General features: G+C 46.5%; 1 protein-coding gene across 2 annotated transcripts in view; it reads left to right on the top strand.

The window, feature by feature from the left end:
• Window positions 1–434: 434 nt before the first annotated feature.
• The window catches only part of LOC149339753 (uncharacterized), a 32,415-nt gene continuing 18,008 nt past the window's right edge, over window positions 435–14,841 (top strand). Inside the window, exons 1-4 of one of the 2 annotated variants that reach the window (XM_089548421.1) lie at window positions 435–517; window positions 1,498–1,530; window positions 7,566–7,868; window positions 12,324–12,632. In XM_089548421.1, coding sequence (XP_089404547.1) covers window positions 1,519–1,530; window positions 7,566–7,868; window positions 12,324–12,632 — 624 coding nt within the window. In that variant the 5' untranslated portion in view covers window positions 435–517; window positions 1,498–1,518. Of the gene's footprint in view, window positions 518–594; window positions 874–1,497; window positions 1,531–7,565; window positions 7,869–12,323; window positions 12,633–14,841 lie in introns of those variants that run through there. The other variant, XM_089548422.1, reaches the window with a different exon arrangement.

Genomic DNA, 14,841 nt, shown 5'->3' with positions numbered 1-14,841 from the left:
CACGTCATTAAATGGTTAAAACGAGAATTTTTCTGCTCACAACGATAGCTATAATATGCGCAGATGTCCACCTTCTCGGCGTTGCTGTTTCGAAGCGAGCTTCATTATCTCGCAAGCAAGACCACACGGATAGAAAGCGTAAAATAAATCCGCTCTCAGCGATTACGTTCAAGGAAAAACAGCGGAGCCGTGAAATAGCTCTGACGCTCTTCCACAAAACCAGATGGCCGCCATTGTTGTTTGCAAGCAGCACGCAAAAACGCGGTGCTAGCGTACAGTTCAAACGCAGCTTCGAGTAATTCTTTCTCTAGCGTTTTGTTAAAAAATAATTTAGTAAAAGTTGTTACTAATTTATTTCAAACCTTTTTGCTTACTAACATGAAAATGAGTGCTAATAAAAAAATTCAAGAGCCAAAACCAGGCACGTGGCGGCGCTCTTGAACGTATAAAGTTAACTTTTTTGTTGTTCGTTCTTTTATTTGTTGTGTCATTACTGGTGCTAGGACTCGTACATAGGGTAAGTTGGGTCGCTAATGTTTGCGTGATTTTTTTATTCGGAAGAAAATTTCCCGGTCAATTATTCGGTACGCCCTTGCGTTGTTTCGAGCAGCGAGCGTGTGTTAGGCCTGACACCAGCTCGTTTACGTTTGGTGGGATCAGGTCACGGGGCGCATTGTCCGTTGTCTTTCGAAGCTCCCCAGGAAACGCGGCTAGGCGGGCGGCAGAGGGGAGATGTTTTAATTTCGCGCGCTGCGTCGTGCTCAAATGACACAATCGCCCGCTGTCGTGTCGTAGCATTCCTCGAGCCCTTCGCCTTCTGCAGTCGTCGTGATATTTGCACCAGCACGTCTTGGAAGCCCGTCAAAGCGACCGGTAAACATCGTAGCTTCTCCCTACGGCTCTGGTGATATGGTGGAATGCCTATCCCGGCAGTACCCTCAGTCGGTGATGGCGGACCAGCCTTATTCGCTCGCTTTTTACCGGGGTTGATTTCTTCGTGCGGCGTGACTTACGTTAAGGCGAGGAATCTCATGGCCTCTTCTCACTTTTCGTAGTGTCTTATTTGCGCGGGCTGGCCAAGCTTAATTTACCGAAGCGCTTCATCGCGCCAGTTTCGGAAGCGATTTTTCCCGTTCACGGCGGTTTCGGCGGCGCATTGGCAGCCTTGGCTGTGTCGTCTTGAATTTAAGCCAAACTATCGCAGATTCTGACCCGTTCAAGGGCCTTTGCGTGCGCTTGCTGTTAATGTTGCTCTGCGAATCCGTTGGATTGACATGAACCGCTTTTCTTTTTTTTCTGCTGCAAAAACCTCGTTTCTACCGCTGTTTGGCTGAGTGCTGGAAGTGCGATCACTGGTCATTAAGTGCCGCTTATTTATCGTTTTGCCTGATGCTTTCGTTCTTGCTCTGCTTTTGGTGCATTCTTGTGGTTTATTTCTCCCGATTCTTTGGTTGCCAATTTCGCTTATGTGTATTTTTTCTTTTGCTTCCTTTGTAGAGCCGAGGCAGTTTTTTTGCCATGGATAAAAAGGTAATGCAGTCACTTTTGTTTTGAGCTTTGTTAATTACTTTTGTGCACATTTTATTTCTTTTCACCTTTTGCGTGCGCACTCCGAATCATGCTGCCTACGCGCGGTATGGAATTGTGATCGATCTCCTAGAGAGCTTGCAACATCTTAACATTAGATACGTCACTATTAGCTTTGGTGTTCTGTCGTGTAAGATGTAAATACGGAGTAAAGCACACCACCGCCTTCCTGGTTTCGCAACACCCTCTGCTGAGTCTGCACCTGCCTGCATTATTGCTTACATATATATGGCAGCAGAGTGATTTGGGCTACGTGGCCTGACATTATTGTTCACTTACTCCTCTGAATTATTTTTGCATTGTCACTTGTGTGTTTATGTGTGGTTGCTGAGAGCAGATTTTTAGTTCCAAATTATTGTCAGAATTTTTTGCAGCTATTGCTCCGTTAACAATGTGCTACTTGTTAATCACTGGCTCCGTTCATTAAGCGTTCATTAAACATAGTGATGAGTGCATACATATACTAAGACATGTTCCCGGTAGTTTTTAATCTAGCATCTGCATTGTTCAGTTACCCATGAATAGTCCAGAGAATTGACATGAAATAGCATTGGAATCATGGCTTGATTTTCTGCATTTGTCTGTTTTCCAAAATAATCTCTGCTCACTGTACTCTAAATTTTATTTCTGATTGAATACACATCTTATTTATAGTTCTTATTGCAAGACTTTTATTAAAGAAACGAGAAAATATGTGCCGTAGCACATCCACGCGTTCAGTGCGTACATCTCGTATAATGGTCGGCTAGGTATACCCCTACTCCATGTAAACGGGCGACCAGTATGTTAGTTAGTTTATCGGGGTTTAACCTCCCAAAGCAACTCACGCTATGAGGGACGCCTTAGTGAAGGGCTCTAGAAATTTCGACCACCTGGGGTTCTTTACCATGCGCTGACATCGCACAGCACACGGGCCTCTACAATTTCGCCTCCATCGAAATTCGACCACCTCGGCCGGGATTGAACCCGCGTCTTTCGGATCAGCAGCCTAGCTCCATAACCAGCGAGCCACTACGGCGAGCGACCAGTATGTTGTGTCCAGGGCCAGTACCAAAACTTAAGAAATGATCTATTAGTAATTGCTTTGTCACCTTGGAGTACAAAATGACTGTTGTATTTGCATTGTTATAACTTTGTGACTGCTAAGTTATAGCAAAAACGGTTGTCGTGGTAATCTTTTTTCTCTTTTGAAAAGTAAGAGTGTTGAGACTTCGTACATTCTCATTGATCATAATCAGACAGCCCATTCAAGTTAGAAGCATAACATAGTAGCATAGCACCACACCTTTTGTTGTCATTCTGGCTGTTGAGGCAGGCTTGTCTAAGCATTGTAGAGAATTAAAACAGCATATCAGTGATTACATAGCAGTTTCTTTCATGCCTCACGTGACCCAAACAAACTTTTCTCATCACAGTTATTGTGCAGCTGTTGAAGCGGGCGCAGTGCTAGAGAAGAAATTCAATCATAAATTATATAGCTGTTGTAGGGGAATACCAAGGGGTGATCCACGTCAGATGTCTAAAGCATCATTACAAAGATTAAAACATGACAGAAAAATAAAGGTGCCAGTATTCCTTCGAATTTGGATTGCTTCTATTAGACCAGCGAGTTTGTAAAGTGAAGTTTCTCAGCGTTATTATCTTGCCTTGGAGAAAACGTGATTAAGGCATTCTGTTCTAGAACTCCATTTGCTGGAGCTGGACATCACTGCAGGCCTCTTAAGTAGTGACAACAAAAGCTGGGGAAAATATGCTCCGTGGAGAGTATTTAGCGATGTGTTATACAGTTGTATGGGAACTGGGCAAATAGCACTGGTCATATTTGCAAGATTGCAGTGTTTGTGCTAAAGAGGTATTTTATGCAGGAGCCCTGGAAAAGAAAACCAAACAAACTGATCACCAATGCTTGTTCATTAACTTGCCTTACAGCAGGAAAGTTGTTTTTTTTTTAATTGATTGTGCCTTAAATATAAACGTTTTGTTTATTGTAGGATACTAAAACATGGCTGCAGAAACTCTTTCTGAAGAATGAAAAAAATATGCTAGTCGCAGCATGTTCTGAGAAACAAAACTTCCGATTGGGAACGCCACGGTGGCTCAGTGTCTAGGGCACTCTGCTGCTGAGCTGGAGTACCCGGGTTCAAACCCGACCACGACGGCCTCATTTTGATGGAGGCGAAACTCGAAAGGTGCCCGTGTGCTGTTCGATGCCAGTGCACGTTAAAGATCCCCAAGTGGTCGAAATTATTCCGGACCCCTCCACTATGGTACCTTTTCCTTCCTTTCTTCTTTCATTCCCTTTATCCCTTCCTTGCGGCACGGTTTGGGTGTCCCCTGAGATATATGTGGGACAGTTACTGCATCATTCCCTTTCAATTCTCATTTCAAAATTTGGGTGATCGACGCAAAAATTAAAAACCAAAAGTCAGTTTAGGGATCCCAAGATTTAGCGTAATAAAAATTTAGCATCTATGTTTGTAGCTATTCATATCGGAAAAGGTTATGAAAAACCTAAAAACTCCTAGCTAATAGTCATCTGACCAGCCAAAAAAAAATATTAGCCCTTGTGACTACTGTTCTGCCACTGAAGATGTCTCTGGAGGCCGCAGAAAGCACATTCACTGTTCATATGCATTGCAAAAAAAGAAAGTGCTAGTTTCATGTCCAGCTGTGTACATATCAGGGCAAAGGTTGAAATTTAGATGCTCTTCTGTTGCATGCAGCTTCTCTTATCTTTTTATGCGTGCGCTAATGCTGACTGTCTTGGCGCCATTACAAAGAGGTTGGCGAATGGTTGTCCTCTATGCACCTGTCACTACCGCTCATGACAGAACTGAACAGTCGATGTCCTGGAACTGCAAGACGGGCACCATTTTCAAGTGCAATTAGTGTGGAATGAATGCTCATTTCTCGATGCAGTCAAACAGTCAGGGCTTTCATGGAGAGGTTAAAGAAAGAAGAGCTCTTTAGCGGAAGATATGAAAACAAAATCTGAAACTGGAGTAATGAATTTTTTCAGCTCTTTATGAGAAGACATTGCACGTACACAAATGGCCGCAAATGTGTTTCTTTGGTTGTTTCTTGCTGTCGATCAAAAACATGGGCTTGAATATGAGAGGTAAGGAAAGACTTTGTGCCACGAAGCCTCTAAATCGGGACCTCCTTGTCAGTCCTACACTTATATGTATTAGTAAAAGAATTACTGCACTAAGCACTGTACTTTCAGTAAGGCACACATCACCAGTCACCTCGAAAAGGCTGTTTCAATGACAGATGGTTGCTGGAATATTTCATGCATGCATGAGACTGAAAGTACTGACAGTTGGCACGTGTGGTTATTAAGTGTTGTGCCGGTTGTGATAAAAGAGATCCAAGCAGTCGTTGCTATCAATGCCAGTATCGTTCAGTACTTTGATCGGTCATGAAGCTTCGCCTTAACACTGCTATGGGAGAGCTTTTTAAGATTCTTTTTAGGAGGCCTTGCCGAAGCACTAGGTGCCATCTAAGGGTAGCGAGCAGACTGTAGGGAAGGTGACCGCCATTGGACATGGATGATATAACCTGCATTCAATTCATTGCTGGTCCTTGGCACCAATACTGAAATAAAGTGTCTGGGTTTTAACTTGGTTAAACCGATTACAGTGCGAAAGCAAGGGTCATGTACAGCCCCCGTCAAAAGTGTACAGCCCAAGGGGTTTGCTTCTAAGCTGTTTAGCGGGGCTCCCAAGCACATCTAGTAGTCCAAAGCTTGGGAGGATTGAGGGCGCGAAGCCTTTCCTCTTTGGAAAGGTTGTGGTGGCTGAGGATGCATAACGAGGCATACAGCACGCCTGACAAGCAAACCCCTTGGGCTGTATACTTTTGATGGGGGGTGTACATGAAAGCACATTTGGGGTTTCCATTGACCCAGGAAGCCACTTATGAGTGTCTTCAACATTATCATCGTCAGTCTTTATTTACCTAAAGTACACCGGCAGCTTTTGCTCACGTGCCACGTTTCTGCAGCGATGTTGTCAACACCTGCGGGTATTGTTTTAGTGCCGTGTGCCTGGCACATCGTTGTCCATGTCAACGCATGCAGCGTACACCTCTCCGTCACTACTGCCACATAGCTAAAAGCGCAAATATTAGTTTCGTAGTAGTATGAGTGGATGAAGAAGACGATGGGCTATGGACAGTGCAAGAGTGTGTTGCAGTTTAGTATGAAGCGTGTTCAGCTGCAGCAATAGCCCACTGCTGTCACGCAGCGGCCTGCGATGCTGACCTGTACGCACCACTGCGGGTTCGACTCCCAGTCGTGGATATTGATTTCATTTCATTTTTAACCTAGCGAGGTGTCGCTGTTGATAGGCAATGGCAGAAGATCCAAAGATGACGAGATTCTTGGTTGATGTTGGTGAGCGTATGAGTGCTTTCACACTAAAAGTGCATCAGTAGCGTCATCTGCACATCTGCATGTGCACAACTTTCTTGCACCTCTTTGCTAGCTGGTTCCATGGTTGTGTGTGCCGCAGCACCGCCAAGACTGCACCTAACTGAATCGAAGATGGTGGTGCAGGGGATGCTGTGAATCGAGAACTTGAATGCAGCGCATCGTGAACTGGTGCAGGCGGTGTAGTGAACTGCAGCTGTAGTGACAGTTGGGCACGTGGTTTTTGGCATTTATTCAAAGTGTTGCGACTGGTGCGCTCCGTGGGAGTGGCATGAAGCACAGAGGAAGGCAGGAAAAGGTGTTCTTGTCTAGTGACACCAAGATGGTGCAAAAAGTCAAAGCAGGCCATGCCTCGTCAATAATGTGGGAGTCTGACGTTCAACTCCCCAAATGCCCGCCGCGTCAGTGAATGAGTTTTCAAAGGTGCCATTGTGATGTGGCAACGCGAGATACCAAAGCTCAAGCCGAACGCTGTACTGGCGTTATTCAGTGGCCTCTCAGTGTCTTTCGAACCGGAATTAAAGACCACGGCTGATAAGACAACGAAAGTGAGCAAAGTATTGGCAAGAGCCATCAGCTTACCATGGGGCAGTGGATACAATGGAAATTTTACGCATGAGCCTCTCCTACACAGGTGCTGTTGCAAATAGTGTTGCAAAAGAAGGGCTTCGCACAATCTCGTGCATGGAGGCTAAGCAGTGACTGGCACGAATTTTATGACAGAATGCACTCCTGTCTTTCATAAAACAGGCTGAGTGTTGCAGCACATGTGATCCACACAAGCCCGCAAAATACGATGTCTCAAGCCATGAAGAATTAAGTATGTGAAGCTGGTAACACAACGGCAGCTGTGTAACAAGCCACAAAGTGCCAGTGCCGCTCCCTTGCACTTAGATGGTCATTGGTGCCCCTAGTGGCAGCTTCTGTCCCCATTTTGAGCTTGCTGCAACGCTTCTTGATTATCAGAAGTACTGAAGAACTTTGCTGACACTCTAACCGCCTGCGGTGGCCCAGTGGTTATGGCACTCTGCTGCTGACCCGAAAGACACAGGCCCGTGTACTGTGCAATGTCGGTGCACGTTAAAGATCCCCAGGTGGTCAAAATTTCCGGAGCCCTTCACTGCGGCGTCTCTCATAGCCTGAGTCGCTTTGGGATGTTAAACCCCCCCATACACCATAAACCAGTCTGCTGATGCTCTAGATGACAGGGAACCTATTGCATTTGTGGCCTGAGGTGTGTGTTGCTGTAATGCAAAGCTTAAGTTCTGCTGGGAAAACCACTTTGGTCGAACAGAATTTTGGAGCACTCATTCGGAAATGAAACTTTATTTTTAGCTCTGTTCGTCCTTTTTTTTTTTTTTTTTTTTGAAGTGCCATAGCTTTTTCTTGCTTGCCTTTGGGCTTTTATCGTGCCTTGCTGCTTGACTTCTCTTTACTGCATGCCAGCAGCATTATGCTTATGTACCAAAGCTTTCGCCTCATCATGAAGAGATGGTGCGCGAATATTTGTTTTGAGAGTAATATTTGGAATTTGTTGGCTTTCCAGCGGAGGGGCCGGCCATCCAAGGCTGTCGCTGCTGCGAAGGCCAAGGCCGCCAGCGCCAGCCCTGCGAAAACACCAGCTCCAGTCAAACGGGGCCGTGGAAGGCCTCCGGGTTCGGGCAAGAAGAAGTTGGCTGTGGCAGAGGATGGTGCCAAGGTGCCATCGCCATTGCCGTCCTCGGAGGCTGCTGCAACCCCGCAGAAAAATGGCACCAGCGGTCCCGAGTGTGACCGTTGTTTCCGCACATTTACCACAGAACGGGGCCTTAAAATGCACCAGAGGTGGCCCTGCAAGCCAGAACCTGCTGTAAGTGAAGAGCCGAATGTTCTGCGTTCTATCAGCAACACCAAGTGTCTACTCGTTGCCGCATACAGTTATTTTGTGCAGCATGCAACTTCCTGTGCATGAAACTTGGCTGTTCGCTTACTTTTGGCAAAGTTGACGCACACGTGAATTTTCCAGGGAGGTGTTGAATCTGACCACACGAGAGTACAAGTCGCGTGAGTTGGCTTTGACTGGTGACCTCAAGCCAGTCACCTGTGTAGCAGAAACCTAGTCGAGTTGTAAACAAATGAAACTGTAGGAACTCTGGTACAAACATCACATTTGTGGTAGGTATAGCACATCTGAATTTGTTCCATACAGTGTGAGATGGCGCTACGGTTTCCTGTTGCAAACGTTTTGTAATGCCTACACGCACTTTGGATGGGCAGATCACATTAGGAAGGCGCGGTTTCGATCCTGGCCGCGGCAGTCGAATTTCGATGGAGGCGAAATTCTAGAGGTCAGTGTACTGTGCGATGTCAGAGCATGTTAAAGAACCCCAGATGGTCGAAATTTCCGGAGCCCTTCACTACGGCGACCCTCATAGCCTGAGTCGCTTTCGGACGTTAAGCCCCATAAACCAAACCAAGATCACATTAGGGATTTCATAGGGACAGGGTTTTAATTGGAGGTCAGTAGGATAGCCACTTGTCGTGCAGTAGACATAGTTGAGAAGTTGAGGTTGTTGTAAATGACTGGTTGGGTTAGCCTTGCAATTATTATGCTTGCTATTGCTCCACTGGAGTGACACTTGAATATTAATTAAATGTGAGAGTTTGGGGCAGAGCTATGCTGCCAGGCACAAAAACTTCCAAAATAGTCGTCAGCTGCTGCTGTCACCATTTTGAGTCTGCATTAATGTCTTGAAGGAATTTTAGAACGTGGCAAGCCTGTCTTCTATCTGGAGATTTCCATGCGGATAAACATTGCTTTGAAGTTAACAGTGTGGCGCTCCTGACCTCTTGAGGGAAGCGACTGGAATGCACCTCGCTGCGTTGTAATCTGGGCAACGCGTAAGGTAATGTTCTACATCCCCATTCACACCACATGAACACGTCGGAGGTGATGCCAGACCAGTCTTGTGCATTCGCACTGGGGTACAAACAGAAGCTGTGCAAAGGAGGTGCAGCGGAGCATCTTGAGGTCTCTCTAGTTCCTTGGTCACACACGGTTGTTTAGGTGGGCACCAGAGGAATCTGAAATGTCAGCACCACTTCCCCGAAGAATCTCTTTGCATCTCGAAGGAATTTTCTTGATACGTCAGCACACAGCACTTCGTGGGCGAGGGTGTCGGCCACCTTGTTGCCCAAGACGCCTGTGTGCAAAGGTACCCTCTGGAATCATAGAAAACCCTCTTCTATTGTACCTGTGCGGTTGGTTGCTGCAGCAAGAACAGAGAGTGTAATGGAATGTCTTAGCATGAAGCCTTTGAGGTAATAAACAAGGGACAACCTTCAGAGCAGAACCCATGCTGTAACCTTTGAAGGGCAGCTTTCAAATCCATTGGTTGACAGCAGGATAGCCAGAAAAGACATTAGCTCCCAAAGGTAACACGTTTTGGCGGGCTAGTTGGTTAAGCATCTTGAATAAACAGCGCGAGACAAGAAAAGACAAGAAAACGGACGACACAGCGCTTTTGTGCTCGTCTTCGTTCGCGCTGTTTATTCAAGATTCCAAAGGTAAGGTCGCCTCAGTGGCATTGCTTTGAGTCGTAGTGGAGGACAGGACTCTAACAAGGCAGGCACCTTGCAGACATGATTTTGTTCACAGCGCAACAAGAATGGGGCAGGAGACGAAAGAGTGACTTGTTTGTGTCACTCTTTCGTCTCCTGCCCCATTCTTGTTGCGCTGTGAACAAAATCATGTCTGCAAGGTGCCTGCCTTGTTAGATAGAGTCCTGTCCTCCACTACGACTCAAAGCAATGCCACACTTTTGTCTCCTGTCCGTTCTTGTTGCGCTGTGAACAAAATCATGGATACTTACCAACTCGCCCAAATTTCTGCCTTGCTGAACACCTTGCAGACGCAGTAACAGCTCATTAATTCTAATTTCATGGGACCAGAAAAAATTGTTCAAATTATCTGAAGTTTGGGTTATCGAATGGCCTCGGAAAAAAAATTGACAAGAACTGCATTGCGGCAAATTTATTTGGTGAAAGATTGGGCAGTGGTCGCCTGCTTCACCTTCACTGTTCAGAAGGCAATCATTTTCACTCCTCGCATCCTCTCCCTTCGTTCAGTCTGCTTAGGCGTCTGTAACTGACCAGGTTACGGTGGTGCCGCAGAATATAATTTCAAGAGCATCCGACCACTTGGCCAGAATTCTTGGGGAACTGTGCCCAAAGATGTGGTTTCTGCATTTTCGTCGTAATTTAGTGGCAAGACTTTCAATTGCTATCAGCAGCGTGAGTGGGGGGTATGCATAGCTGGTGCTCCATGGTGCACGACTGCTGTGTTAGACTACAGACAAATATTCGGCATTGGGTTGACGCATCAGAACACATAAAGGATACGTGCTTGTTTCTCGAACTTCCCAACTTCCCAACTGTGCAACTACAATCTGCTGTACTTCGTAGTCGGGCATCGTTGCTCTTGCCGCGAGCAGCACTAGGCTCATCATACAGCAGCAATGGTGAAGTTGCAATCACTGTCATAGTGCTGATTCATTTGTATCGGTATCTCTGCAGCTGTAGAAATATCCTTCACGGGAAAACTCAGACAGGAAATCTCAGCCGATAACTTGAGCCACTGTGGCAGCAGTAAGGTGTCAGCATGGACGACGGCAACATGCGCCAGTGCCGCCCAGTGCGGCCAGCAGACCCCGCCACTTTTTTCTGAACCGGCCGTAAGAAGGATTTCGGTGGCACCCCTACAGGCAGCACCCATGGCATATAGCCGCCATCACTGCGGGCTGGCGCCAAACTTGGAAAAGTGAAACCAAAACTATGCAAGTAGACAATTCTCTGAGACGGGGCCGCCTGTTTGTCGTCATGCCTGCCATTGTGTACATGTCAGAGGTGTTCAGGCGACTCTGCAGCATGCAATTCCAACAGCCACTTGCTGTGCCGGTCATTTCTAGAGGCGACCTTCCTTCGGGAGTTCGTTTTAATTAGTTGGTGTGAGACCCGTAATGTCTGAATTAGCGAGGATCTGATGCCATAGACTTACATGGATGTTGGTCGGTGCCACACCGACGGCTCGAATTTTTCATATTTCTGAATTAACAGGTGGTCGAATTAACGAGCTTCTACTGTAATCTACTGAAATAAGGGTCTGTGGAGGTGTTCGGTAACTGGTAAACAAAGCACAAATGTGCATGCGGACCTGCCTGCAATTTTTCTTCAGGGTGTCAAGAAGCCCAGCCTGTCTGCAGTGTTGACAAATGTGGGGGAAAGAGCACTTCACTGAGGCACACCTCGCGGTATAGCTCAGACATAGACATACCGTAAAATTCCGATCAAGCGCCCCCACTCCAGCAAGTCGAAATCACTGGCAAAGTAGGAGGGGGCGCTATCCCGGAACGGCGCCAAAATTCAAGATGGCGGCGACATTTTCCGCCAGAAAAAAAAGCGCAATGCGCATGGATTTAAATTTTTAGTTATCTCTAGGAACATGAACTTTATTGAGCGAAAGATTTACGACTGTTATGTCAATCACTATCAAAACTATCAAAAGATTTCTCCGAGTCAGTCGAAACAAAAAAACTTCACAGCATTCCACTTGAGGCCCACTCCGGTTATCTGGAGCCACGGCTACGCAGTTTCCCCACTGTATGTTTTTGGCTATTCTGACAGCCTCTTTAGAGAGAAGCAGGTTATTAACGGCACGTCCAGCCGTTGTTTCACACTTGAAGAACTCGAAGAGAGCATCGTCCACGCATTCACTGAAAACTGGGCCGCCGTTGCCCAGCTGTCTCCGAAGTTTTGCTCTCCCGTAGTTACGCTGAAGCAACTTCTTAAAATTATGGCCCCATTCCCGTATCCATTTGTGGTCGAGCTTGAAATGTCGAGAGGCTTTGTGCACGTTTCTTCCGTTTTCCCGATGCCATTGTACGACCTACACTTTCTTCGCCACTGTGTACAAATGCATCGGCATCGCGAACTCCACAACGCCAAAACAAGACCACAAATGGCGCGTGCGAACGAGCATGCGAATGGCTTGAAAAGCAGGATTGGATTAGATTGGATTTTTGGAATGGACGGGGCAGACCAGTGTTGCTTGGGCGCGGTGCGTAATAAGGGCGCGGTCGGGGGGAGAGGGCGCTTTCCCGGAACGGCACGGAAATGTGAAATTGACAGTGAAGTTAGGGGGGGCCCTTGCATGGGTGGGGGCGCTTGTTCGGTATTTTACGGTATATGTAGTTGTGCTGATGGTGATGACAATGCTAATGTGCAACTTCACTAATGAGGTGGTCGGGGAATTTTGTTCGCTTCGTAGAAAGACGATGATGAGGCATCAGGTGGCCTGCCCTTGGACGACGTGCTGGACTCGGACTCCGATTCAGACATACCCCTGGGAAGAGTTGCCGGTGGCAAGGGCAGCCTGGCAAAGGCTGGCGCAGAGGAAGAGGACGATGACGACTGCAGTCCGGCAAAGGGCAAGCTGGGCTCATCCGGCGGCAAACCGCAGCTCATTTGCCAGCGCTGTGGCCTGAGCTACGACCCCAAGCGGGATGGCCCGCGCTGCAAACACTGCACGCGCGACAACGAGGAAAGCGGCGGCGAGAGTGGCGACGACGAAGACAAGGCAAGTGGTGACGGCGATGATGATGATGCCCGGCGCTCTCCGCGCTCTTGGCAGGAGGAGCTGTACGGCTGGAGCCGGCACGAGGGGCCCTCAGCCTTTGACGGCCTCTTTTCCTTCACGGCGGGCAAGGTAGCCCCGCCACTCAACATAGTCGACTAGTGGAGACCATCCATCCCAACATCTTAAAAATTTATTTTACTTCATTGCATTGTGACAGCAGTGCTTCTTGGAAGAGTCAAAGGTGGAGCCTCAGAATGGTTGTAGCAGGCTTGAGGGCATGCTCGTCTGTGAAATTCCAAGCACCAACCTGGTTGCGTGATTTTCTGGATATGGAGGAGGAGTCTGGTGAATTGGCAGCACTTGTGCACAAGTCAGCCACCTTGTAGGGTCCAGTTTTACGCTCTCTGAAGGCAGCGAAACTGCCGGGCCTTAGCTGTTCAAGGCCTTCTTTATACCATTTGGATGTCTGCCCTTGAAGAATTTGCTACTTGCTGCAGTGTATTTCTCAAGCTACAACCCACGCGAAAAAGATAAGGACAAACTGAAAATTGTCTGTAGTAGCTGGGTCCACTGCTGTAGTGTGGCTTCACAAAAGTGTGCATCTATATTTGTAAATAATACTTTATGCCGGGAGGCACACTGCTGCAATAAAAAAGAAATTACTGCAAGGTGGCATGTGCCTTGCTATTATTGTTTCTGCCTGCCACAGGCAGATGTGATTGCAGCGTAGTGCTGACCTTGGGTGCTTTCATTGATGGACCACCTGCTCTGCCCGTACTGAGAGTGCCTTTGCCGTTCTGAGTCCCACCTTTGCTCTCCACATGGTCTTTCACATGATGCAGCGCCTTTGTTGTATAATAATTCTTGAAGTGCCTGTGTCAACATCTTTCTGCTGCCGTTTCATAAGTTGTGACGAAGGAGGTTTGGCGGTTCATTGAGACCTCTTCACGTCAGTTGTCCTTGTTGTCTAAGCTATTTTTCTTTTGAATCTAGTAAGTTGTGTGGATGTGGAGAGGTTAACCTCTTAACAGCTTAACCTCGTGAGAAAAGTTTCCGCTGCGGAGGAAAGTGCAACCATGTACGAATTCTGTAAAGTACAGTAATTGAGCTTGAATGACAACAGACAACATTCCTGTTCCTCTTGAAATGGTGAGACACCCGCTTCTTTACAAACCACAGACACCTCTGTATTGGCTTTTGCGAAGAGGATGATACTCTCATATAACACCACCGTGTCGTTTTTAATTTCTAGAACAACATTCCAGTGCCATTTTTAAGCCTAAGCGCTATCTCGGACACATGTAAGCGGACATGCTGGGCATGGTCCAATAGGCAGAAATCTGTGACACGCACTAATGTCCTTCACTGCAGCCAGACACTGTGCTGGCACTGCAGGAAAGTGGGGGTATTATCGAAAGCAATCTTCTAAAACTATGGCTTTTTAAGAGTTCTTATTCGATGTGGTCTTTAAGTTAGTTTTCTAGATAATGAGAAATGAGATACTGATAGGTCAGGACCGCTCTATATTGCTGTTTGAAATTTTTATTTGTTTTCTGAACTGCTAATTTTCTGATAGCTTTACGTCAAGATTGACCTTAGCTCGAAGCAGAAAAATGGGTTCTGTGTTGATTTCTGGGTGCAATAGAACACAGAGTGCAGTAGCAGTTTCGTTTCTTACTTGCCATCCAGGCACTGTCAGCGTGCAATGTTTTCTTATTGGACATTTATCTATCTGTGCTGTCAGTGAAATTCTGTGATATTGCATTGTACAACATTTATATCGACATGTGAGAGGACAAGTTAGTGTTGGCCTGTAGGCATAGACTGTTTGTATTGCAGCTAATGGATTGGCTGAGTGTGCGCATCTAGTTTAGAGGACTATGGACACCTCATTTTAGTTACATGTTTTCTTCTCTGTAATGATGCATGTAGCAGCTTTAGAAAACATAGACCACTATGTGGTATTCGCCTACGCCACTGAATAATTTATAATTGCATTTCTTTGCTCATGCTGTTTCGATTTCATCAATGGAAAGATGGCTGTGTCATGTAAGGAGTGTTTCGGTCACGTTAGGCATAAAAAAAAACTGCAATGGAACCACTTATAAATTTTTTTAATGTTATTCAAACTCTTGAAGAAGGCTAGCGTAAGTGTTGAAGTCAATTAAAACTACGTATCAGCGATTATGCTGCAGTTTTTTTCCATGCC

The sequence above is a fragment of the Amblyomma mixtum genome, chromosome 6, assembly GCF_055824585.1.
Source record: "Amblyomma mixtum isolate Tamu chromosome 6, ASM5582458v1, whole genome shotgun sequence".
NCBI lineage: Eukaryota > Metazoa > Arthropoda > Arachnida > Ixodida > Ixodidae > Amblyomma > Amblyomma mixtum.
This window is presented reverse-complemented; position numbering and strand designations above follow the sequence as displayed.